General features: G+C 34.5%; 1 protein-coding gene across 4 annotated transcripts in view; it reads right to left on the reverse strand.

Moving 5' to 3' along the window:
- Nucleotides 1–27991, reverse strand: part of EEA1 (early endosome antigen 1) — a 47756-nt gene that overhangs the window by 5030 nt on the left and 14735 nt on the right. For 2 of the 4 annotated variants that reach the window (XM_087968090.1, XM_087968092.1), the window contains 20 exons: nucleotides 27060–27074; nucleotides 24702–24818; nucleotides 23708–24046; nucleotides 21949–22098; nucleotides 21176–21295; nucleotides 20051–20254; nucleotides 18188–18388; nucleotides 16792–16905; nucleotides 15393–15548; nucleotides 13376–13515; nucleotides 11652–11982; nucleotides 11109–11210; nucleotides 9174–9368; nucleotides 8417–8599; nucleotides 5861–6046; nucleotides 4956–5087; nucleotides 3786–3971; nucleotides 2923–3161; nucleotides 1724–1844; nucleotides 1333–1431 (listed from right to left, as the gene is read on the reverse strand). In XM_087968090.1, coding sequence (XP_087824216.1) covers nucleotides 1333–1431; nucleotides 1724–1844; nucleotides 2923–3161; nucleotides 3786–3971; nucleotides 4956–5087; nucleotides 5861–6046; nucleotides 8417–8599; nucleotides 9174–9368; nucleotides 11109–11210; nucleotides 11652–11982; nucleotides 13376–13515; nucleotides 15393–15548; nucleotides 16792–16905; nucleotides 18188–18388; nucleotides 20051–20254; nucleotides 21176–21295; nucleotides 21949–22098; nucleotides 23708–24046; nucleotides 24702–24818; nucleotides 27060–27074 — 3330 coding nt within the window. The remainder of the gene's footprint in view (nucleotides 1–1332; nucleotides 1432–1723; nucleotides 1845–2922; nucleotides 3162–3785; nucleotides 3972–4955; nucleotides 5088–5860; nucleotides 6047–8416; nucleotides 8600–9173; nucleotides 9369–11108; nucleotides 11211–11651; nucleotides 11983–13375; nucleotides 13516–15392; nucleotides 15549–16791; nucleotides 16906–18187; nucleotides 18389–20050; nucleotides 20255–21175; nucleotides 21296–21948; nucleotides 22099–23707; nucleotides 24047–24701; nucleotides 24819–27059; nucleotides 27075–27991) is intronic. The other 2 variants (XM_087968091.1, XM_087968093.1) reach the window with 1 other exon arrangement.

Below are 27991 nucleotides of genomic sequence, written 5' to 3' on the forward strand. Positions count from 1 at the left end.
TATTTCTTGTTTTCCTCCCCAAAAACTAGGAGCTTCTTATGGTCTGGAGCATCTTATAGTGCAAAAAATATGGTAATAATTGAATATAGTTAGCAAGGAAAGTAAAGGTTAGCATGCAAGTCTAAACTTGCTAACCATGGTTTGATACTGCACAACCCAATCTACAATATTTTAAGACTAGTGGAACAGCTTAAATAATCAAGTATGTACACTATTTTTAGAAGTACATGTCTCCTCACTCAGAGACCATATTCCACTCCAATGACTTGGTCATTAAACAAAAAGGTTGCTAAGGGAACATGTGAGAGAGCAAAAGAGCTGCTATGAAGATCACTAATTGCTACTGTGTCATTCAGATTCATCCTCTGCCTTTTTTTTAACCCCTTCGCAAGGTGAAGAGATTGCTTAAACAAACTATCTCTTCCTGACCTGCTTTTTTCAGCAGTGCAGCAATTCCCTAAAAGTAAGTGCAAGTGACAATTCTGTAATCTTAATGAGTGGATTAGAACCCTCCCACCACTACTGCCTGAAACTGACCAGATCTTAAATCAGTTTTATACCAAGGGTTTTGCTATCAGGCATACAAAATTTGATCATAAATGCACACATTGCTGAGAAAATGATTTTTATTACCATTTATTACCATTGTATTTGAGAATGATCACTAACCTAATCAGTCACAAAAAGAGAAGTGGCTGTATTGCATGGGATAAATTTAAAACATAACAGTCATATATCCCGGGTTTTCTACTAAAATGTATTTCTTCTTTAGGATGAAACTGGACTGCATAAGTTATCTATATACACAATATTGTTGTATATTTCAGTGAACAGATATAGTTCAAAAACAACCAAGTAACAGACCTATATTTAAAGTTTAACCAGACAGTAATAAGAAATATTTTATCTTTCCTATCTAGCACTGGAAGTAGCAAAAGTTTCTGAAAAAAATCTTATTCTAATTTTGTTAGGATACATATGAAATATGTTTAAAATGTTTGTATTTTCATAAAATGTTCCTATTTCCAAAATCACAATCCTCAATTTACAGTTATATTACATGTAGTGGATATTAACAAGAGAGAAATATCACTATCCAGGCTAAGCAGGTGCTGTCATCAAGTTTAAATGAAAGCAAGTGAAAACTTAGCATTGTTAGCAAACCTCTCACATCACTATGTCCAAAAGAAAATATGTATAGTATTTTGAATAAATCTGTCCCATACTATCCATGAAAAAAGATATGAGATTATTTTTTAATTTAACTTTATTAACACATATCATTTCACTTTATGAAAATAAGCTTCATGATATATCCCCATACATACATACCCTTCTTATTGTTACAGAAAAACTTTTTCCACAAGCCATGCAATTCTGAACTTCATTGTCTTCAGCCCATTTCCTATTTAATGCTTGTGTATGTTTGATCTATGCAAAATTTAAGAAAAGATATCGTGTAAATATAAAATCGAAACTTCAAATTATATGAAAACTATGTAATCAAAATTTCCCCCTGCCACTGCATATGCTCAAAGTATTCTATATCCAAGGCCAATTATTGTTAGACCAGTAGAAGCCAACCCAACCAGATCATGATATCTTGTTCGGGAATGTTGCTTACTTACTTTATCTATGTTGCTTACTTACTTATCTATGCAATTTGAACAATAATACAAACATTAAGTTACCAATTATTATCTTTCAGCATAAAATGAAATACCTGCAGTGACTGGTTCTCTCTCCCCAGCTCCTGCATGGCTGCAGTTGTATCATCCAGTTTTCTTCGTGCATCCATGACTTTGCTTTGAAGCTTTTCAATTTCTCCTTCGCTTTTAAGGCACCTGTGAAGAGATGTAAATGTGAATAATCTTTTAAACACTGAAGGAGGCGAAAGCATATTCATAAACTGGCAATAAGATCATCCTGATAATTATATCATGAATAAATAAATAGCATTAAGCTGTTCTAAGAACACTGTCCCATTTGTTAATTGTAATTATACAAAAATGGTTGACTGCAGCAAAAAATGCAGAAATTTCCGCAGAGATGAAATATTTCAACACAATCTCAGGTATCTATCATCTAATCTCTTTATGATGAAACAAATGCAGAGGTGGAATGCAGTAAACAAAAAAAAATCATTTGATATCCTTTCTATTAATAATAGCAACAGCACATATATATACCACTCCATAGTGCTTTACAGCACTCTCTGAGCGATTTAAAAATGTCAGCATATTGCCCCCAACCTCTGGGTCCTCATTTTACTGACCTCGAAAAGATGGAAGACTATATCAACCTTGAGCCCATCAGGATAGAACTCCTGGCTCTGGGCAGAGTTAGCCTGCAATACTGCACTCTAACTTCTGCGCCATGACTTTTGTCAGTCTAAATATTTTGCAAGTTGAAGTAATACTATAGTATATTAGCAGCCTATCAATTTAAACCATCAATTTCTCTATTATCAATCTTGATATTCATAATATCCTTTTATTGCCACTATTCTATGGAAAACTGTTTCAACTTGGCCCTACCAACCAAAACAGAAAAATAATGCACATTTTGATTAACGAGAGACCATTAAAATTTTCAAAGAGTATGTTAGTATTTTGCTATTCAAAGTCAAGCAGAATTTTGTAACAAATATAATTACACCAACAGATAAAAGTCATCACATGCAATATAGAAAGTTTAGAATTTCACACAATCATCAAGCTCACCCTGGGATTATGAATTTTAGTTATTATTTAGCTGTTACTGCTTTGCTTAATAGGAATCCATTGTTTTTGTTTTTGTTTTTAAAAAAAGAGAAGTAGAAAAAAATCCCAAATTACACAAAGTTCAACTTATAATAAAGAATGGAAAGAATGTCCTTCCTAATTTAATGTAAACCCCTTTAAGACGTATTTAGCAACTTACCTTTCCAGCAATACTCTTCTCTCATCCTGATTGTTCTGGACAGTGGCTTCCAGAACTGCAATTTCTCCACGCAGATCATCTATTTGTTTTTCTAGTTCACTAGCCCTTCTTTGGCTGCTTTGCCACTCTTTCTTCACTGTCCCTAGATTTTCATTCAGTGCTGTGATCTGCATATTGAGCTTACACTCAGATTCTTCGTGACTTTTACACTGCTCATCTTTTTTCTTGACCAAAGCTTGCTAAAACAAGAGAAACATTTCAATATAACAATCCTCTTTCCAACACCTCAAATGCCTGCTCAGGTATCATTCTAGGAAGAAAGTAACATTTTTAAAGAAAAGCCTAAAAATGCATGTTCTTTTCTGTGGAGAAAAATGGATTAGTAGGGAAAACACTGGCTTGGAACCTCAGTTGCCAAACAGAAGAGATTTCGTCCAACAAAGATATTTAGTAGCTGAAGATAAAAAAATTGATTTTATTGCTTTTCCTCTAACTAACTTGTGGCTAACATTACCCACAATGTTTCAGAGAGTTTTCAAACTGGGGAGCAGGGCTTTTTTAAAAGCCAGTACACTATGGAAAAAATAATTAATCAAGGAAATTACAGGAGAATGTTAGTTATTTCTTAGAATTCATTATTGCTTCAATTCATGCACAATTGAATGTGAATAAAACAGAATAGTGTATTCCATAAGCAAGTTTGCCTTTTACTCATTGGCTGTAATATAAAGTTTTTTAAAAAGTAATATTGGAATCTCTCCATTTATAATAAAATTAAGCTTTATGACTCTGCAAATCATTCCACAAATCACTTGACTCATTATGGAAATACACCTCTGGATTTGTTTCTAAAACATACTGACCAGTTTTGCTTCTATCTCAACACATTTCTTCTTCAATTCCCCTTCTTTCTTCTTCCACTGATCTTTCATGACTTCCTGGTTTTTCTTCTCTTGCTCCATAGCTGTACTAAAATTATCAACCTTTTCCTGTAATTCTAGTTTCTGTTTAATCAACAGCTGTTTGGCATCTTTTTGATTTGAGATCTCCTATTAAAATAAAGCAAAAGTAATTCAATTAAGCTAATATATGAGTGAGTTATATTATGTTAATGAAGAATACTTGAAAATATAAGGCCTTTCTCTTTGCAAATTTTCTTCTTTGCACTTCTCTGCAGCTATTCCTAGATTATGAGGTCCTGCTTGAAGTTATTCATCTCTCCGTTGGATATTGCAATGCACTCTATACTCTATGCTGCCTTTGAAGATCAATTAGAAAATCAATTGAAAGCTAAAGTTGTGCCGAAAGATCAGCGTTAGATTATAAGTTACAATGGCTTCTTATAGTCTTTCAAGAGGCTGGTTATCAAACACACACACACACACACACACACACCCTAGATAGCACAAGACTGAGTTACTGGCAGAAATGCATTTTTCAAGGGTGGCCATGCCACTGGTTTTCTCCATGAAACAATGTCACCTTTTGAAATCAGGCAGTGTGCCTTTTCTGTTGTGGTGTCTACCTTCTGAAATGATCTATTCCCTTTTTCCAATGGCATACAGTTAGCTTGGCCCTTGAAAGAGGGAGTGAAAACGCTAAAAAAAACCACTTAGGTTTTGTGGTCCATATGATTAGAGCTCCAGTTTGGAAGAGTGTAATGAACATAATTCCCAATTGCCAGTTAATTGTTAATATTTACTTTTAGTTGGTGTTGCTTATTTTGTTTTTGTTATCTTTTTACTGGTTTATTATGCTACTCTTAGTCAAATGGTTTTGAGTAGGGCAGCCTATAAATAAACAAATGAAAAGCAACTAAGAAATTTGTAAACTTAGGCAGGAAAGAATTCATCAAAGCTGAAAAAATACTTACCAAAACAGAAGGTTAAAAAAACTCATCTCAAAGCCAAGATCAGACCTCAGTGCATTTCAACTGCCTTATAGCACAATTCTGGAACAATGTTAATTCACATTTTCCAAAGCTTTATACAATATAATCCTGATAAACTTGAGGTGTTTTTGACTTTACATACCTTCTCAAACTCTTGTTTGCAGAATCTAATTTCATCCCTTAGTTTCACATTTTCTTCTTCCTGTTTGCAATTTATGTTATAGAGTTCTGAGGTTTTTGATTTTTCATTAAACAAATCTTTTTCTTTTAAATCCTTCAGAAAAAGTAAACAAATATATTTAAAATATACCTTTCTTGATAGATATGCATATTTACTCAAAAAGGTGTTAATGTTTTCAATGAACATCATTCATTCAAATAAAGTCCATGGATAACTGAACATATATTTTTCACTAATCCCAATGTTATCTCTTCATTTATTTTTTTAAAGGAGACTCTATACTTACTCTTCCGAGAGGTAAATATAATTATTTCATGTAGTATTGATAAACTTAGTTATTTATGTTGTATAATTTATTGAATTAAATTTCAAAGATACTATGTTACTATTTGAACTAAATCTCTTGACTCAAAGAAAGGTAATTATGCAATTGATACAACTGGTGGCTGGAAACGCTTGCTGAATTAATGCTAAGTATTACCTTCGTAGTATATCTGTATGACTTTTATACTTCTCATTTGTTCCATTATTTTCTCTTATTGGTATCATCTTTATGATTATTATTACTTTGTTGTTTTGTATGTACATTGAGAGCTTATGCACCAGAGACAAATTCCTTGTGTATTTAATCACACTTGGCCAATAAAGTATTCTATTCTTAATAGCCAAGAAAATCATCTTTCAAGATACAATTAATACTTGAGTACTCTATATTACATGAATATCAGTTAGTATTGTAACATGACCACTCTTTCCAACTTTAACAAGCAAAGGAAAGATAATTTTTCTATTTATACTGTAAAAATAGATACATGTACTATCCTGTTCACCCAATATATAGTTCAAAGGATTAAAAAATACATTACCTTATCTTTCTGTATTTCCTGTAACAACTTCTCTTGTTCTTTCAGTTGCTGTTCTTTTTTGGACACATCCTGTTCCAGTGTAGATCTTATAGTCTTAAGTTCTTTGATCAATTGGTTATGATTACTAATTTGATTTCTATTAGAAATCAATTCTTCTTGAGCCAAAGCTAGCTTCTCTTCTGTAACCTAAATTGAAAGCAAAGAATCACTCCTAACACTCCAGAGCTCTTCATGAGTTACAATTGACAATGTTCCTTTCAGTGAAAACTGAATAAATCATCTATATCAGGGGTGTCAAACTCAAGGCCCATGGGACGGATGTGGCTCACGGGGTGTTTAGATCTGGCCCACGGGGGCCCCTGAAAACAGCAAACGGCTGGCCCGCAGTGCCTCTGCCAGCGAAAATGGGGCTTGGGAGGGCCACACACAGCCCTCTCAGGCTCCATTTTCAGCCGTGACAGCCTCCTGCAGCCTTCTGCCAGCGAAAACGGGATCCAGGTCCCGTTTTCAGGGTCCATTTTCACTGGCAGAGGGCTAGCAAAACAAACTAAAAGCAAAACAAAAGGAGAAATGTTTCCCCTTTTGCATTTGAGCATCCAAGAGGGGTAGGAAAAGATAAAGGGAAAGAGGAAAGAAAAAAAAGGAAAGATGGGAAGAGAGCAAGGAAGGATAAACAAGGAAAGAGGAGGAGGAAGAAGGAAGGAGAAGGGAGAGAGGGTATTATGAGGGAGGGAGGGTCTGAGGGAAGTCCTGCCTTAGCACATGGCCACCACAGGTGCCCCCGATACGAATTATGTTCAACTGGCCACGCCCACCATGGCCACGTCTACCTCGGGGTCCCCGAGGTCAAATGTAGCCCTGATGTGGCCCTCAATCAAATCAAGTTTGACACCCCTGATCTATATGAATTATAGTAAATGTTTGCTAGCAAAATATCACAAGAATATCTCACTTCAGCTACAAAAATTATCTACAAAAATACAACTACAAGTAATAGAAAAAAAAATTGCTGCATTAATGGTGTTTTTTTTTAATTCAATCACTTTAGACTTTTGACAACCCTCCCTGCAGTCACAGGTTCCTAGGCCATCTGCCATCAGTAAAACACAGTGAAATTCTTGAAAATGGAGCTAGTTTGAAGTAGTGATTAAGGCCTAAAACCCAGGAGATTGTTAAGATCGAGTCCCACCTTAGACATCAAAAACTGTCAGGGGGCCACTCACTCTTTCTCAATCCAATTCTTTATCATTCTGATCAGTGAAACTGAGTTATGGGTTATGCAATAAATTATTCTTGTATTAATCCACCATGTACAGCAAACAGCAAATATATTTTCTCAGCATACTTCTCTTCTATACTAGGCATTTCCAACCCATGGCCCATGAGCCGCATACAGCTAGCAATGCCACCTCACAAAATCATAAATGTTTAACATTATGATGTGATTTATATTCATTAACTATATATTTCATATGCAGCCCAAGACAATTCCTCTTCACTCAATAAAGCCCGGGTAAGCGATAAGAGAGTGATGGGAAAACTGATGCAGGATGAGAGTTTATAACTAAGATAAGGTAAAATATGTCAAGAGATGTAAGGACCAGAAGACATTGCCCCAACAATTTAATTTCTACCAGATCATTATTTTACATAACAAACAATAATTTAATAAAGGTTTTAAATTACATTTAACTACTAATCCAGACACTTTATACATACTATATGGAAGAAAGAAGCTACAAATGAATGATACCCTATTGCTACTTGATAAACTTTTTAATTAGTTCCTTTAATGATCAAATGTATATTGTCTTGTACTACAAATTCCAAGCTTTCTTCGATAATTTTTTTAACTATATTACAGCTTTACTAGGAAAGTAATGGAAAAGCATGTATCAAATTGTTATTTGCACCTATCTTCCAGCAGATGGTGCCATTAACCAATACTGTTGATCTTACAATTCTAAGTTTGTTATTTTTTACATTACTCCTTCTATTCAACGGGTACTTCATCACAATATAATCTTGGCTGTGGGTGGTATACATCTTGCTATGTCAATGTCTTGGATCAATTAATGCCTCATAAACTATCACTAGCACTCATTTAAAAAAACACTTCATATAGTAATTCCAATCCTCCAAGATATATTTCATCTTAATTGTTTATTTTAAAGTTATATTGCCCCATGTACTGCTTTTTCTAGGTAAGCATGACTATAAGTAGTCATGGCGAGTTGGCCATTAACAGTGAGTTGGCCATAGTGAGTTAACTGAGATGAGCCATTTCGAAGCTAAAATATCTTAATGAGGACTGAACATTTTGATTACAGAAAACAAAAATAGAAAACTGGGACAATGGAAAATAAAATAGCTTACATGGAGCTACAGTTGACTAGGAAAAAAATGAAGTACAGGGATTTAGGACAAGTTACAAGGATTCTTCTTTAAAATTTGTTGTTTCAACTATTTACTTAAGCCCTAACCAAAATTGTCTTTTAACTTACATAATGCATACACTGAGGGAAACATGTGCAGACTCAAAACATAGTCATATACCTTAAGGTCTTGCCGGATAGCCAAGATTTCAGATTCTTTACCATAAATATCTAGTTGAAGTTTTTCCATGTTTTCTTGAGCTTTTTTATGGGATTTCTGCAGGTCTGTTATTTTTTCCTTCTTTACAGCAAGGATTTGTTCTGATAATGTTATTTGCTGCTGCAATTTATTTTCCAGTTCTGCCTAATATATACATGCACAAGATATATTTCTTATACACAGGAAAGTAATTGAGAAAACAGATAATAAGGACATCATCTAATGTATCATCTAATGAATCTATAGGTGAACAAAAGCAGACACAAACTTTATATGCTAGAAAGCTAAACATGGCTTTTGTCTAATTTGACTGCAAATTAGAATGAACACTTACTATTTACATTCAAATACCAAAGAGAAAAGTCAAAATCTATTTTGTTATAATTCCAGTGTAAAATAATAATAAAAAGTAGGTGTAAAGAATGCTTAAGTTTCTATAATTTACTAGTATTTCATTTAAATTCATATTTGTCACTGAGCACAAATTATTTTTCAAGTATAACACAGTAAAAATGTAAACAGACCTCCCATGGGCTATCTTGCTCTGAAGAATTATTCCATATGCCTATGATACATGGAGGGAGAAATGCCTCCACAGATCCTGCTGTTGATATGATGCCACAGCATCAGCCAAATATTATTTGTTATTATGAAGCAACAAAATATCTTGCATCAGATATAGTATATAGCGTATAATATAATGTTACCGAGAATGTACCTTTTCTAATAGGGCTGTTTTTAATTCAGCTTGTTGTGTCTCATTTTGTTTTTTCTTCTGGTCGAAAGATTCCTTCAGTTCTTTTACCTTCAATTGGAGCTGTTGTTCATTTTTTTCTTTTTCTTTGAGAATACCCTGAAGCTGCAGGACTTGTACACGTGCCAAATCAAGCTCTGTTGCTAGCTGTTTGGATATCTAAATATTGAAATGTAGTATTACTTCAATGCCATTGCTATTGTGGCAATTATTATGCTTTGATAGAAAATTTCTTTTTTTCCCTCATGTTACTACTTCATTTTTCTTAATACTAAGTACATATTTTTCAAAAATCCAATTATAATGAAACTCCAGGTCTCTATATCTAAAAGGGAAATACCACTCACGCATCATCACAAAATCTCCAGAACCGTAAAGCCTACAAACTTGAAATTTGGCACTTATGTTCCTCTTGGCTTTTAGGTGCTCACTAAGAAAGGATTTTTCAAATTGACCACCATAGCATTAGTATTTCATATATTATTATTAACACGCTCTGATGCTAAGGAGTTCTACTCCCCCTCCCCACCAAAAAAGAAATCTGTTCCAAATACAAAACACAAGCAGAAGAGAGGAGTTTTAATTTCAGTTTTACTTTCACAGCAGCAAGCATCTTTAGTACCGAACAGTTGAGCTAAGCCATGCCCAGGCTTCTTGCTGTCTCCTTCTTGCTCACACAGCAAATACTATTTCATTTTCCAAACAGGACCCTAGTCAGATGAATACCAATGGATGCTGGTAGGCAGAGGCAGAATTTTTTTTTCCTTATTTTCCTCCCCAAAAACTAAGCCCGACCGCATGGGTATCGAGCTAGTATTTCATATACTTATGGTATAGTATTATAGCTAGTATTTCATATACTTGAGTCTGGTGGCATAAGGTATATTTCATATACCTTATGCCACCAGACTCAAATAAAACTAGAAACCTTGAATTACGCCGCTTCGGTCCGACTTAAGCATGGTATATAAAATCATACATTGCAATATCCTACCTGTCAATGAATACTTCAGCTTCAACCATAACAACACAAGAGCACACAACAGATACAAACTCAAAGTAAACCGCACCAAACTTGATTGCAGGAATACGATCAGCAATAGAGTGGTCAATGTCTGGAATACTCTACCCGACTCTGTAGTCTCTTCCCCAAACCCCAAAAACTTTAACCTTAGACTGTCTACTATTGACCTCACCCTTTCCTAAAAGGTCTGTAGGGGCGTGATAAGCGCACCAACGTGCCTACCGCCCTGTCCTATTGTTTCTCTTATTCTTTTATTTTTCTTATATGTACCCATTTCATGTATTCACAACTATGTATACACTTGTACTTATTATCTTGTAAACAATTGACAAATCAAATAAATAAATAAAATAAATAGTATTTCATATACACATAACAAATAATTGAATCCCACAGCAATAATTCATAATTCATTTGAGAAAAATCTGTATATATAGTTCTTCCTTCCACAGAGGTTTAAGTTTAGCAATGCTGCAGGTAGTCCTGGACTTACAACAGTTCATTTCATGACTGTTTGCAGTGATTCATGAAAAATATTAAAATCATTCTTCACACTTCACGTGATCAAAATTCAAATGCATGGCAACTGGCTCAAAGTTAGGAGGGTTACAGTGTCCCAGGGTCACCTTTTGTGACCTTCTGACAAGCAAAGTCAATGAGGAAGCCAGATTCACTTAATAACAGTGTTACTAACTTAATGACTGCAATGATTCACATAACAACTGTGGCTACAAAGGTTGTAAAATGGAGCAAAACTTACTTAACAAATGTCTCACTTAGCAACAGAAATTTTGGGTCAATTGTGGTCATAAGTTGAGGACTACCTGTATCTGAATTCCATAGGAGTCATGCTTATGGTCAACAATTAACATTACCCCATCTTGTTTTTCCAGTAAGTTTTTCAGTTCATTCTGTTCTTTAGCTATAGATTCCGACTGTAACTGAAGTTGATGCCTAGCTTCTTGACAAGATTTTTCCTGTATAAAAAACAATATTTAATAAGAATTTTCTCTTAAATTACTAAAATACATTACAAATATTACTAATGAACTCTAACATCCTTTCAAATTAGTTTCAAAAACTCACACCAGTTGAAACCACATGTAATAAATACAAGTTGTAATAACTATGATTTTGCAAGCAAAACCTATGAGAGAGTGGAGCAAAAGTTGTTATGTAAAGAACATGATGTTTTAGCGAGCAATAACAACATTTTCTTTTCAAAATAGGCTATGAATTTAGGTACCAAGATACGTGTATACTGTAATAAGCAAAATGGTCAATTAAATATTTGTTCAGTACTTTCCATAGTCAATGCCATCACTAAGATAGTGCTCTGAATTTTCACTGGTAGCCTGCAAACTGCATATGTATATTGGTTACATAGAAAATAACTTTATTTAAAAGTCAGGACTCACAATTTCTGCTACAGCTGTGTTTCCTCTCTGTTTCTCTTTCTCCAATGCATTCTTTGCTTCTTCCAAAGATTTGTTGCTATTTGAGAGTTTACCTTTGAGGATCTCAAGTTCTTTTAATAGAGTATCTTTTTCCAGCTTCATTTTCTCCAAATCATCTGTTAATGTTTGCAACTTTCCATCTAATTCCCTGTGATACTTCAATTTATCTTGATTTAATTTCTCAATTTCTAACTTCAGTTTTTCATTTTCTTCTTCCTGCTTTAATCTTTGTTGGCTTACTTCTTCTAATGTATCATTTTTTTTCTGTAAGTCTAATTTGGTTCTAGATAGCCTATATAAATACATATAAAAATGAGATTATTTAAAGTTCAAAATTACATGATTGAGCATTAACTTTTATATAAAACTTTTCAAATATTCAATGAACTTCCTACACTTTGCTCAGTAAAATTAATGCCACTATTTCAGTATTATTACTGAATATTGAATATTATTACTGGAGCTACCCAGAGTCACCCTGTAGGGGAGATGAGCGGCATAAAAATGTAGTAAAATAAAAAAATAATTATATACTAACAAAGCAAAAATCATTTTTATTTATTTAAAATATGTATATAGCCAAATATGTATAATACCATGCAAATTTAAACAAAATGTATAATTCAAAATAACGTTTGTTAATTTCAACTCCAACAAGGCAATAGAGTACAAAAGAAAAAAAAAATGCTAGAAAATTAGAAACTGACATTAAAATGTGGATACAGCCAGGGGTGGGATTCAAATTTCTTAATAAACTAATTTGTGGGTTCTGGTCATGGTTGCATGGCTTGTATGTAAATATTATAAATATTTTGTAAATATTGGGTGAAACAGGCAGGAGATTGGTGAATCACAGATTCATTCAGAGATCTATCTTTCTGATGGCTACCTGGGCATAAAATTGGCTAGCAGCAAACTGTATGTAAATATTATAAATACATTATGTAAATATTGAATTTTTTACTAAAAAAGAGCAACTTTTACCCAAAATCAGGCAAAGCAGGCAAGCAGGTTGAATTACTCACGGAATCACAGATTCACTTAGAGATCTGTGTTTCTGCCATCTGCTACCTGAGTCTGCACTGAATAAGAGACGCTTCTGGCTCAGCTCTGCTTTTAGATTAGCTAGAAATCAAGAAATCCAACGATTTCCTGCTTTCTAGCTAATCTAAATCTCCCAGCACAGCAGAAAGCTGATGGTCAGGGGAAAAGAAAAATAGCAACTTAGCAGGCAAGTTTGATGGCACGCATGCCAGGTAAGGAGTGGGCAGGGTGGGGCCAGCCAATGGCGCAATTTGCCTGTTCTCCGGCAGGTAGAATCCCACCTCTGGTGAGAGTGCATTTTGCGTGCATGCGTAGACCATTTCCTAAAAACCTCTGCTGTGCAGCCCGGACAGCTGACAAGCGCTACACGACAGTGTGCAGCGTTTGAAAATCCTCCTCTTTCCTGCTTTTCCAACCTCAGCTGTGCCGCGCAAAGCAGCTGAGGTTGAAAAAGAAGCAAATAAAGGATAGCTAAGAGCCTGGGCGGGGGGGGTGGGGTAGGCCAAACAGAGCATCAGACACCGAACCAGTTATGTGTCTGCTGTTCTTCAGAGCTACCGGTTCTATAGAACCGGGGTGAACTGGTAGCATCCCATCCCTGGATACAGCTAAAAGTGGCACATTCAAATAATTTAACATACATTTCTCTCTCTTCCTCTAGTTGTTTGCTCAGTTCTGCAGCTTTGAGGTTCAACTCTGTGCACTGTTTTCTTTGCTGCTCTAGTTCTTGAAGAGCCTTTTCTTTTTGTCCCAAAACTTCAAAAAGATCAGTTTCAAGTTTCTGTAATGATAATTTTTAGAAAGCAAATAATTACAACAAAATGATAATGATATCATGACAACAGAAAGGTGATTACCTTAACCCTCTGTGGATTTATTTATCTTCTCTCAACAAATATGAATATGGACTGTCAAAACATTTTGTACTGCATGGGTCAAACTGGCCTCAATAGAGTCTAACAAATGGCATTATTAATGGCATCACACTAATATCATTTAAATGTATGTACAAATTTCCAAGTGAAGCAATCTTTGTCTTTCTTCCACTTTAATTTTTTCTGTCAAAGTTGTTGCTGAGACTTTTTTGCTATTTCAAATCTCATTATTTAATTGCTGTTCCAATGTATTAACTTCAATGTCTGTAAAAACTTTTTTCCTGATTGTAAAGTTTCTCTGAGTATGAAGTTAATCAATGTCTGATTGAGTATAGAAATCTTTTTTCTAGTTTTCTTCACCAACTAATACAGTAGTAATAGTAGTAGCCATTATTACTATGGTTACAAATTAAACACATTTTCCCTATCATTAGCAACAGAAATTTTTAAAACTGAAAACTAATAAAGAACAATTTAAACTGCTTTGGTAAAGGGATCAGAAGCAAATATTCTCCCTTTTGGTTCCTACTGTTTTGAGTTTGATTATCCAGGCAGACAAAAACAAATATAGTCTTTTGTTGATCAGCCGACTGTTAGAAATATGACCTCCACAAATCCTGTTGATAGAGTCTACCTGATGAACAAATCAACCTCAGTATAGAAGAGGCAAAGAAAATAGAAAATACAGAAGAACAGGCACAAATATGCCATTTATTCCAGACTCCATGACCTTCTCGTATATTAACACAGTCCTTAGCTCTTCAATTTGGTCCTTTATGAACTGAATACCTATAGAACTAAAAGAATACACAAGTGCTACATCCTCTTAGTTTGTTACTGACTTGAACAGAATAAACAATTAAATGTTTCCTCAATACTACAACATTCATTAGAAGATAACAATACTCTAGGCTGAATTAGCATAGGAAACAAAAGAAAGGAATAATTTAGGGAAACTATTTTCCCTTGCAGACAGACGAAGAAAAAAATCTCTTTCTAAAAATAGCAAAATTCTGCTTCATTATGTGCAAACTTCACCTACAGTACCAATGGTTGCCAACAGTCAATATTGGATTAATTTTTCTTTGTTTGTTTTAGTATATGTATTTTTACTTCTCAATGACTAAAATACATTATTGTCTTTTTTTTCTAGTCTTTATTTTGACAATACTTGTCATCTTTCTTCTCCTGTACCATTTTAGGTTTTCCATTTCCTCCTAATTTCTATTTTTCATGGCATTCTTGCCATTCTGTTGTTTCTACAGTGTAGTTGAAATAAGGAGGTAAAAATCTCTGAGTTGTGCAAGGTTCATATCTAGGCAGTGAGGATTTAGGTAATTAGAATTTTTTCTATGGAGAAAAGGAAGAGAAGCATCAATTTTTATAATTCTAAAAAAACTGTGTTGCTCATTATTCAAAATGGAAAATGGCATACAAAACAGAAACAAGCAGAGGGTAGTAAAAATTCTCTATGACTTCTATGATCCAAAGATTTCTGCTATGGACCAAAGAACATAACTGGTGCTTTTGTGTTATAGCAAGGATAAGAAAAAATATGAATCTTTATCTTTCTTTCACACTTTCCACAGTTAAACATGACTTGAGTGACCTTAAGATTTTCCTATCTGCTTTTATGTGAAATCAGTTTCTGTTTGAGTTGCTCATTTCATATTTAATAATGACTATACTTTGCATCAGCTGTTCTACCTTTCTCATTGCCTCTCCATATCAGCACCAGCCACAATTGGAAATATGAACTAAAAATAAATAAATAAATACAAACCTTATGTTGACCTTCCAGCTCTTCTGTTTTTTGCTCTAAATTAAGGTGTTTTTCTTTGAACTCTTTAAGACTGGATTCCAACTGTATACAATATTCTTCTTTGTCATGCAGCTTGGAAGCAACTTGATCCAACTGAGTACAGACTTTTGTTAGTTCCTATTAGGAATAATTTTTAAAAATCATTTTTAGAAATCTAGTATAATGACATTAGTTTAAGTATGAAAGAAACACTTTTTTATCTGAAAACATCCAGTATATAAAACAAAAATTACTATGGCTCATCACATAGCCAGGCAGAAGTTTAGACTACTTCTTTATAATTGACTACTTGGTTATTTTATTATACGCTGCCCAGTCACATATATGAAATGGGCAGCTATATAAAATAAATAAATAAATATTCTCCATCAGTGCAGTAAACTACAACATTTACAACAAAGGCAACATATTTTTTTATGAATATAACTGTACTTAAAACAATAATTAAAATGTGATGGGTATAATTTAGACATGTACTATGTCAATACATACCACTATACGTCTGTCCTGATCTGCCTTCCAAACATAAAGAATTCTCAGCCAGTAAGATCATACATAGCTGAGAATTCTGGAGCTGAAATTCACATATCTGGGAAGGACACATGTTGGATAAGGCTACACAGAAATACTATTACAGAATAATTACCAAAAATTCACACAAAGATGTTCAAGATGTTCTTTTAATGTAAGAGATCCTTGTACATATGTTACTTACCTGCAGAATTCAGATCAAAACCAATTATACTCTAAAAAACAAAGGCAGTAAATAAAATATATGTGCTTCCTGCCAATACGAACATAGGAAAATTAATTTTCAGTAATTTAAAAAAAATAGTTTTTCTTAGTATTTGCCCCACATGGTTGCAAGTCCACTTGTTTTCCTGAACTCGCCTAGTTTTATTATAGTGAAGCTATCAATGCACGGTGTGACAAGGGAGCTTGTTTATTAGCCACCTTCTCACAAATCCTGATGTTGATTTAGGCTGAGAAGAAGTCATTCAGCTGGCTTCTGTGCCTAAAAAAAGACTAGAATATCACTTTTCTAGTCCAAAATTTTAATCCCTATACCATGCTGATTCTCAAAAAAGAACCATTTAATTATGTTTAGAAAACCCCAAAAAGATTTGTACACCATCTTTCAACAGTCGTAGCAATCCCAAAAAAAACATTTCCCCCAACATTTTATATATTATTTAGAAATTATATATTTTAAATGTATCATTTGGGGTATGTGAGGTAAATATAAAAATAGCATCACAGAGTTATATATTTTAGATGATGATACATAAAATTCACCTCACTTTAAATAAATCTTTCTTAATTGTGAAGCCATAGTATAGGGCCTTTCTATTTCTCTCACCTGCTGTTTGTCTTGCAACGCATTCTGGGCAGTATCCAAGTGATTCTGAAGGTCTGCTCTCTGAGCAGCTTTTGCTGCCTCCGCTGACAGAAGCAATTCAGTCTTTGCTTTTACCTGACAGAATTAAAATATGTTCTCTTAATATTGACAATATTACACAGTTGTTAACTTGTAAAACCTTAAATTTTCCTGGGGTGAACAATTTACTAAGTGTACCACAACATTATCAATGGATAGAAAATAGACAGACAGATAAACAGACAGAGACAAACAATGCAAATGATGCTGTTTATTGAGGACACAGACAATTCAACCTATCCTGGCCCACTGTCTGTCTTTTGCTTGTACAGACTATGCTGAGCAGTTCAATGGGATGACTTGCCCATCTGAAATTATTGGACATCTTTTATCTGTCCAGGTCTTTGGCCACTGCTTTTCAGTGCCATTTGCCTTTTGGCAGCAGGAGAGTCAAAAAGTCTCCAATGTGCACAAAAAACATATTTCCCATTTCTCTTCTATGCCTTGTCACTCATAGCAACGAGAGAAGTAGGGAAAGCAGGTCATTGGGGTACCAGTTATCCCAAAAGCAAAAAGACCCACTTGACATAAAAGAGAAAGGGAAGAAGTGGGTCTTTTCCTGCCAGTTCTGCAATTGGTATGGATCAAAGAACCAGTAGCAGAGGAGCCAACTCTTTTTTGTGTCTCCCCCAATGGACAGCAGAAGAAGGATGGGCAGGGAAAGATGGGAAGCATATGTTTTTGGTATCAGTTATCCCATTAATAAAGTGGTCTGATCCCCCTCTAAAAGTCCACTTTCCTGCAGGAATGTTACATTCACAGGCACTTCCCCTCACCCCCAACACCTTGTGGAACACCTGTTCAAAGCTTAAGCTTTCATATGTTTGTCTATTGGCCTTGCAGAAGACCACAGGAATATACCACCATCTGATTTTTTTAAAACTAATATCTATCTATACCTTTTTAAAACTATAATGCAAAGTAACATCTTCAATATACTATCTTCTCAGTACCCTGAGATGAAAAAAACTGCAGTCATAATGAATGGGATACTGACGACCATGATTTATCATTGCTTATTCCCCATCACAATGGAGCTATTAGATAAAAATCTATGGAAGCAAAGGTTTCAATAATCTTCTCATAGCTGTGCCATAGAGACAAGGGGACAACATGTAAACCCAAGGTTCACTCAGAGTAGTTTCATCACAATAAAATAGTGACATAATATCCAAATGCAGCCAGTGTATACAATGCTTACAAATGTAAAACTTTCTGGAGCTTAGCTTAATAGATAGGTGTTACTGGGTTTGTTAAAATTAAATTAGCATTCCTATCCCTTATACTTTACATAAGTAAAAATTTAAAGTTAGATCACCTGCAAATCAAGTTGCATTACTTTTTCTTTACTTTCACTTAGCTGATTACGTAGCTCACTGATAGTTGTTTCCAAGGAAAGAACTTGATCTTGAGATGCTCTTAAATGGGATTTCTGCTCCTGCACTTGCTCATGCACATTTTCTAGGGCCTGTTTATGGCTTTCTGATTGATTCTTCAATTTTTCTGCCAGCTGTGTTACCTAAATGCAAAATAAAGGAAAACAATGATAAAATGTTGAAGTTAAAACTGGTTGTGGACCAGAACTGATATTTTATATCTCAAGATCTGGATATCCTTGACAATTTCTTCTTCATCTGGTTTCTGTACATCTGAACGATCTGGAACAAAAGATTCCCTCTGGGTCCATACCAAAGGAACATTATCTGGACAGACCACAGAGTCTGGCTTTCTGTCACTGCCCTCATGCCCGAACAGCATTCCTGGGATATTTATTTGTTTGTTTGTTTATTGAATTTATATTGCCACCTATTTGCCTATGGCGACCGAGGCGACTTATAGAATATAAAACCATATTTAAAATTAAACAAACAATAAAAACTAACAAAAAGAATCAAATAAATTAATAAAGTACAATAGAACAAAATCTGGGGGAAATCACCCCCAACTCCCACCCACCGCCCCAATAACAGATCACACGGGCCATTTGATGGGCTCCATCCCGCTCTAGATTCCCAGGCCCGCTGGCAGAACCAGGTCTTCAGTACCTTCCAGAAGAGAATTAAAGATAGGGCCATTTCAATCTCTGGGGGAATGATGTTCCAGAGAGAGGAGCCCCACAAAGAAGGCCCTTCTTCTGGGTCCCACCAGGTGTATCTCCTCAGGGATGGAACCCACAGCATTCCCTGCCTCCTCACTCTAATGGGTCAGATAGATGTGACTGGCAAGAGACGTTCCCTCAGATAACTTGATCCCAAGCCATGAAGGATTTACAAATTACAATGACCCCTCCATCACCCCTGCATATGGCGCAGTGGTTAGAGTGCAGTATTGCAAGCTACTTCTGGCAAGTTACACCTAGCTCTTTTAAAAGATATTTTCAGATCACTTCCTGCTAAAGAACTATAGAAAAAAATCTAGATTCTAACTTACTTCAGCTGGACCCAACATCTCTACTCACTATACAGGGCAGTCCTGAATCCTTCCTTCAGAGAGATCAATCAAAATTGGTCCTCTCTGTTGGAAGGAAAAAGAATGGGAAAAGTAAGCTTTGGATTTTTAGCTTCCGTCCAAAAATTCTCATAGAAGAGTTTTATTCCTAACAAACTCTCCACTTCTAAGCCTTTGTCTTGTTTCCTCCATTCTCCCACATCCAACCTTAATGTAGTTAATTCCTAGTGCAATACAGGTAATCCTCGATTTATAACAGTTCATTTACTGTTCAAAGTTACAGTGGCATTGAAAAATGTGACTTATGACCATTTTTCACACTTGATCACTGCAGCATCCTCATGGTCATATGATTTACATTCAGATACTTGACAACTGGTTCATATTTATAATGGTTGCAGTGTCCCGGGGTCATGATATTATCTTTTGCAACATTCTGACAAGCAAAGTCAATGGGAAAGCCAGAGTCACTCAACAACCATGTTACTAATTTAACAACTGTATTGATTCACTTAATAAATGTGGCAAGAAAAGTTGTAAATGGGTCAAAACTCACTTAACAAATTTCTCACTTAGCAACATAAATTCTGAGCTCAATTGTGGTTTTAAGCTGAGGACTACCTGCAATAGGAACTTAAGGGAACAAGAAGTGAACCATCAAGTAACAAGATATGTCACTTTAAATACTATCATCTCACAAATTTGGAATTTTTTTACTTTGAAAACTTCTTACCTGTTCCTGCAAAGCATGATTCTTTTCCTGTAACTGATTTAGAACTGCTGTTTCTCCTTCACCAGCTTGAATTTTTGCATACAAGTCTTCCCTTTCTTTTTCTAGCAGAGAAATATTCTCCTTACTCTTTTGTAGCAGGGCTTCAAGGTTTTGGATTTTTTGATCTTTATCACCAATCTGACGTAGAACTTGCTCTAAATCATTCTTGGAAAGGGGGAATACAATCGCTAAATATATCTAGGAACATAATTTCTGCATATTATATTTAGAGAGAGCTCCTGGCCCCCTTTTTAAGAAAAACAACTTGAAGCCATTTTTCTTCTTCATGTAATTAAATAGAAAAATCAACCATGAAAGTTCAAAATACAATCAAAATAAAATGTTTGTAATGAGGAACATACAAGAGAAAATGGGTTTGTTTAAAACATAAAGAAAAGTTTTTATTCATTTTTCAGAAAAAAACAGGAAGAAGAAAGAGAAAAAGACATGATATATGTCTAAAGCCTATACAAATGAATTAATGGTATCTGCCACAAATTCTTACTATCAAATATCAATATCAAAATGTTATGCAATATGAAATATATAGAGATGGTCAATTCCTACTTTGAACTGAGCTTCAGAAAAGCAGTTGCTTATAACAATGCTTCAAAACAAAAATATGTCAACTTCTGAGCTACTTGATATGTCATGCCTAATGAGAGTTCAAAATCATCAAAACTGGATTCTATCAAGCTCTTTATCTTGTAGTAGTAACTATAACCTGCATTTCAACAAAAATATTTCTTCTTGTAACACAGGGGTCCCCAACCCCAGGCTGTAACCCACTATTGGGCCTTGAGCCTTTTGGAACTGGACCGTGGGATTGGCAGGTGCATGCACGCATCCCTACTCGTGGAGCAGAAAGCAAGTGCATGTGCACGTTCTCCATTTGAGAAAGCGGTATGCGTGCATGCCCATCGCTCATTCAAATGGAGCTGCATGCATGTGTGCACTTGTCTGCCATGCATGTGGAACCATCCCCTCTCCTCCCCACCGGTCCGCAAAGCCAAAACAGTTGGGGAACTCTGTTCTAGCACACTAGAAATATGTTGGGCTTTTTTGTCAGCAGCAAAATTCTCTTACCTGGGCTTCTCGAAGTTTTGATGTTGTACTTTGCTGAAGATTCTGCTGCTCTTGATGCTGCTGCTTCGTTTTGTCTAATTGATGTTGCAATTCAGTTGTATTTGCCGCTTTTTCCTTTAGCTTAGAAAAATAGTCACAGACTGTTGACTGAAAACTGACAAGCACAATTTAGTAGTTTAATAGTTTATAATTTACTCTAATACTGAAGTATTTTACATCAGATGTCTTTTTTATTAAATTAGAAATCATGTTATATTTGTCCTAAAAGTAGTTTTTTTATAAAAAAAAATCAGTCCCTTCAACAACTTTTCCAACAAAATTAAAATATTATAATAACATTATAACAGTAGGTGATTGTTTCCTATATTACATTCTGCATTTTTCATTAGGAAAGATGCATAGAAAAATAAAGTTCCGTTGTTTCTCATTATCAACTCTTCTGAAATTGTAATTTTTAGATACCAATCATTAATTAGGCAGCAAAAAAAATAATATTTATAATTCTTACACATGCTCAGTTAAAGCCAGGCAAAGGTTGGACCTAACCCTGAAAAAAATCTTGAGAAGCAGACATTAAGGACTTCTAGCCTAATGATGAAAGATTCATACCTTGATCCATTTTATGTTTAATGAAGGATTAAGGAATTTTGGAAGATACATTTAATTAAAGCAAGCAAAGGGAAGAGACAGCATGCAAGATGGAGTTTTCTAGTTACTAATTACAAAGCACAAATTGAACTCAACCAAAATTATATTCTGCATATAATTCTTACCTCCTCTTCAGCACGTGAAAGTTTTAGCTGAATGTCAGCCACTTGCTGTTCCTTTTCCATCAGCTTTTCACTAGATAGCTGTCTCTGCTCTTTTAGTCGGCCCTGTGCTTCCCCAAGTTGATGTTCTGTTTCCAGAAGTTTATTATGTAACTGGAAATGAAAACAAGTCTCATTTTGATGAACATGCCATACTTTGTTTGTTTTTTTAAACTATTTTGTTTGCAAAACACATATAAATACTACGGTATCAATACATTCAGTCCTAATAAGTTGTGGACCAACACACACAACCTAGTCAAAAAGTCTGGCCCATGGGATGACTCAGTTCATGCTTCTCTTCCAGTTACAAATAAACTGCAGTTCAAATAATGAGAGCAGCTTTATATTTTGTTTTCCCAGATCAATCCACTGCAAGATAAAAGTATCTTCACTAATGATTGCAAATCTTTATCTACTACAGTATATATAGTCTATTGGTCTAGTCCAGATAGCTGGACAGATGTCACACTACTAGCTTTCATGCCCAAGAGTGAACTTAAACCTGGATGGTCTAGTACCTTAACTACTATACATGGGTTCTAAATTATTTGTATAAAATCAATATGTATATTTCATAAAATACATTTATATGACTACATTGGCTTAACTGACTTCAAATCACAGAATAATCTACAGGTTTTTTTTTCTTCAGACAAGCAACTTAAACATTAGTATGAACTGCACTGAGAAGAGGGGAACAAGTAAACACAGTCTGCTATTGTATCATGAGATCACCCAAAACATACAAACTATATGTGGAGGTTGATTAATTCAGCTGGTAAAGTACTAAACTGGAGGATTTCCATGTAGAGCTCTCACAAGGATGGAAAATTATCTGAAAGACTAGCAGGAAAAGATTAAGGGTTTTGGAGACAGGGAAAAGCAGCTGGATAGCAAACTACCTACTGGATTTATACAGTTTTGGCTACTGAAAGAGTTGCAAATTCCAAGATGGAGTGAAGATCAATATAAGTTCTAAAGTGATGGGAAGATCACTGAAGATGGAAAAGGATCAGGCTTCAAGGGATCATGTCTAACATACCAGAGGGAGAAGTGGGAAAGACCTAAGTTGATTCTGCTGGCCACAAGGTATTACCAGCTAATAATGATTAATGTTCTTGCTTAACTCTAAGGGGAATCTATTAATATCTATGTACACTTAAATGTAGCTTAAGTCAGGCAAAAATTAACATAGCAGAAAGCTCCAGAGGCAGAGATAAAGTTAATTGCTAATTGGCAGAATAATTTTAGTCATAAAATAATGTTCTGGTTTACTGCAGGTAAAGTGTCTGAAATCAAATGTAGAGGCAGGAGGGAGAAACACTGTTTCTTAATCTGCTTAAGCTAAATGCTACTTTTAGGATTAGTTTTGTATGATACTAAGATTCCAAAAGACTATTTTATTTGAGTTATGTCATTAATTTAAAACAATGGTTTACAGAAGGTATTTATATGCTGTAGTTAATTGTTTTCTTTTTAAAAAAGTTTTGCTTCCATCTAAACCATGGCTGTCAAACTCCCAGCCTGTGGGCCAGATGCATCATATGCTGGCCATGTCCAAGTCCAACTTAACAAAGGGGGGGAAAGTCCCAATGTGACGCCGTTGTGATGACATGATTGACATCCCTAGTCTAAACTATGAAAAAAGGTATAGGAATTCTTGGTCAATAAGTGAAATCAGGCTTATAATTTATTTGCTTAAGAATAAACTTAACTTTACCTGATTGAGCTCATTTTGAAGCAGCAGGCTTCGCTGTTCTTTTTCTTCCCTTTGTTGTTGTAGCTGCTTGCATTCTGCCTTAAGATGCTGGGTTTTGGCTTCAACTTCTGACAATTCTTCCTTAAGTTTTTGGCTTGCTTCTCCCTTTTCACACAATTCTTTCTGCAATCTCTGTAATGAGTCCTCAGATGCAGACAGTCTTGCCTGAAGTTGTTGACAGTCCAATTCCTTTTGATTAAGAGTTGCTTGCAAATTCCTTTTACCCACTGATTCTTCATTTTTTCTCTCTTCTAACTGAGTATATTCCAATTCTTTCTTTTTTAATTTTTCCAGTAGATTCTAAAATTGAGGTGTAGATATAACTGAGATTGTAATTCATTAATGTTAAATAAAATAGGCAGCTGGATTAAAAATGCAAAATTGGTATTTTAATATAAAACATGCATGACTACATATACCAGAGGGCCCCAAAATGAAGTTTTCCATTATTTTTCTTATAATAAGTCAATATTCTTAATTTGTATTTTTATTATTTCACTATACTATCAAAAGGACCCTAAACTGAGAATATGCAATTTCATTTTTCCTGTTGCTTGCAAGCTCAGTTGCAGCCATAACCATGTAAGCTTCAGAACCAAAGATAATGTTTTTGCAAGTATATATAAGTATATCAATGCTGTAAGAATAGAAAGTATGATGCCTGCTGAATTAGGATCAACAGAAAAATACTGCATGATCTAATATAATGGTATTTCATATCGATCCAAGGTTTCTAAAGAGCTAGCATTCCTGACTTATTTTTTCAAAATACATGTGTCCATAATCCAAGAACAGATCTTGGCTTAATTTTGTCATGTTAGAAGAGGAACAAGTCTATGATCTCAATAGGTAACATCAGAGGTTTCATTATTTGTTTAACTGATAAGACTGTATCTTTAGAATTGAATAAGATCATCAATCTATAGCTTTCAAATGCAAATAGCAATATTTTTACCCGATTTTTCTGTGCAGATTCATTAACTGAAGTTTGAAGTTTCTGGATCTCCTGTACATATGTAGCCACTTCCTGTGGTCCTTTTGCAAGTTCAGTATTTAACTTATTAATGGTAGCCTATGGCAGGGGGTGGAATGAAAAAAATTAATGTATAATTTTAATTTAACAGGAATATATTCCCATAAAATAATTATAGAAATCCATAAAAATAGTTTATGTATCATCAAAAAAATTGAAGTTCTTTAAATGTATACTATACAAAGTGTATATGGAAATATTGTTTTATATAAATTCTTCAAACATTACTAGTAAAAAAGAGGAAACAATGTCACAATTGTATCACAAAAGCATGATTCCTGCTTGGTTTCTGCTATCAGCAAAAAAAGCTACATAAATAAAGCAATTTTAACACTATAGCTAAAGATCAATTACTTATATTCTTGCCAAATCCATACTGAAGTGAAGGTTCCCTTTTTTCTATTTCAACTCAGATTGGCAAGAAAAATATAGTGGATGCCCACAATTTTCCTGATCCTAGTAAAGACATAATTCTGAAACGTGTATAAAACATTTCACGACTCTTGCTATTCTTTTCTTTATAAAAGCAAGCCTCCTGTTCTCTTAGAGGACTTCCAGGGTCTCTTCCAGCTCTTGTTAATTGTGTTCTGTTATTCTTCCTATAATCATGTGTATCCATCCCATCAAACTCAAATGAAGTCTTGGATGGTGTAGGATCTCCTGCCATGGGTCTTTCAATCTTAGTATTCTACATTATATGTTTTAGACAGAGAAAAGTCTAATTTTAAATTTGAAGGCTAAAATTCTAGTTTTGTTCCACAAAAAGGAAGATGATAATAATGAATACATAAATAGAAATGTTTGTATACATAAACAGAGTGTTTATATAAACACACAAATAGAGATATCTATACATATTTGTACATGCCAACACCTGGTGAAAAACAATTGTATTGTACTTCTTAATGGTAATAGGACATTTCCTTGTATTTGGTATAAACTATTCTTATTAGTTTTTACATCTTATTACTTTAGATACCCATTGTCATAGAATAAATTAACTAGGACCTAAGCACTAGAATCTGTATCCTCCTACTGTTCCTTTCCATCCATCCAATCCTTATCTTTAAATATTATTTTTTCATGAGTTCTGAAAATAAGCCTTGGAGAAACAAATAAGGGCTTTTAAAGGTGCACGTTGTGCAGAAAGTGATATATGTGGGTGAATGTAGCACATTAAAACTTCAATTTTGTAAGATATGTGAATGAAAATGGAAAAAAGAACTCCTGTATACCCTTTACAAATCTAATGGTAACTAGGCAACAACTTATAGTTGTCCTGAGTGCTTAAATAAAATAGAGTAAATCTAGTACGTTGGAACATAATGAGCATCGCTTCATTTTAAAAGTGAATACTATTCTTGGGATTTGGTTGCAGGACAGATTTCAGTAGAAGGAGATAAAGAGGGGGAAAATATTATCAGTATGTAGATTCATTTGAATTATATGAGCTTCCCATGAACTGCTATACAATAATGAAAAGTACCAGTAAGAAAAAACAAAAAAGGGAGTTTTCTCTAAATCTGACAGAGTTCTCATTATTAGAGGCAAAGTGAATTCCTTCACTCTACAAAAATTCACTCCTGATCACAACACAACTTCAAATATTAAAGACGCAATAAAATATATGAGACTACATCTTTGTGGCTTATTGACTTATATGCAATGAGCTTTCCAAAGATTGGGTCACAAAACTCAATTTCTTCTTTTATTAAGGGAGAATGAGCCTAAAAGGACATGTAACGGCCTGGCTGTTACAACTGTTCTCATTTCTGCTACCTTTCTTAAACTACTGTCCTTCAGGCATGTTCATCTGCAATTTCTGTAAAGCTAGTTGGGAAATACAATCTCTTGCCATGAGAGAGCACAATTTTGCAGAAAACTGATATGCATTTTTGGATGTCTTCTTTTTCTGATTTTCTGGAACTATATTTATCCAGCATTTTTGCAGAATTTACTTACTAAAAGATTTCTATTCTGTTCAGCTTTAAAGAGTCCTATGTGGTTCATGAAACCACCTAACAAATAATAAAACAATTAAATCCCAAAAGAGTAGATCAGAATGTTTTGTTGCAAATACATAAGAACAGACAAAATACAGATACTGGTACCAATCACATAAAGTCACTGGAAATCTGGATAGTTTAATTGTGAGAATAGTTTGTAAAATAACCACAAAAAAGGATTGGTGGGTTGTAATATGTGCACAAATACTTCCTATCTGGTTTGTTATTTGTGTGTAGTTACTTTTGAAAAGAGGTGTAAAAGTTAGAGTATTACCTCAAATTTAAAGACCTCCACAGAAAGCAGTCAAAAAAATGATGGGTGAATGAAAAAGAAAACAATGATAAATGTTATTTCAACATTAGACAGAATGGTCATGGATCACTTAAATCAGTAGTGTGATGCTGATAAAACATGCACATTTAATTGGGACAGATGTTAGTGATTTTAAAGCCAATTTAGACAAAATCACAATTCTCAGCAGATTCTACATATAAGTGGTACAATCAAAAGAAGAAAAATATGCAAGTGTTGCTTTGTATTTCAATCGGAAAACATTTGTCTTTGTGAGTGACTAAACCTGGAATCAGAGGTAGAAAAGGTTTTCCCATCCTCTGCCTACCACAGGAATACAAATTATAGCATCTCCTAGAGAAGGCTACCTAGTTTTTACTTGAACAAATCCAGCAAAGAGAAAGCCAAACTTTGGTTTCAACTGCCTAATTGTTCTTATTATTAATGTTTTTTCTGACATTTAATCAGAATTATCCTACCTGCTAACTTAAATCCAGTATTTCACATCCTATACTCTGCACTGATGGCAAAATGATCTTGGCACTCTTCTGCGTGAAGAACACTATTACATTTCCTACTCTCATACATCTCTTCTATCTTCATAGGACTTATTTTCTCATCCACTGAATTAGTTGCTTAGCTGCACTAATTGACAGAAACACTTCTTTCAAGTAAATCACTTGGCTTTCTTGATCTTCTCTTTGTATGGGAGGGAGTCAGAACACTTGCGAACAAAGACTGTACAGATCAGCTATCTCAGCCCACAACTGCCTCCCCTCATGTAATGCAAGCTAAGGCTCAGTCTGATTAGATTTTTTCAGCTCCTAAATTTGAGAACACAAGGACTTCTTATTAGAGCTTATATGCAGTGTTTCCAGAAAATAGCTGCATTTTTTTAAAAAGAGCATTTGAAT

The sequence above is a fragment of the Notechis scutatus genome, chromosome 6 (genome assembly GCF_049901735.1).
Source record: "Notechis scutatus isolate UNSWTSFEM ecotype Mainland chromosome 6, rNotScu1.2, whole genome shotgun sequence".
In the NCBI taxonomy this organism is placed as follows: Eukaryota; Metazoa; Chordata; class Lepidosauria; order Squamata; family Elapidae; genus Notechis; species Notechis scutatus.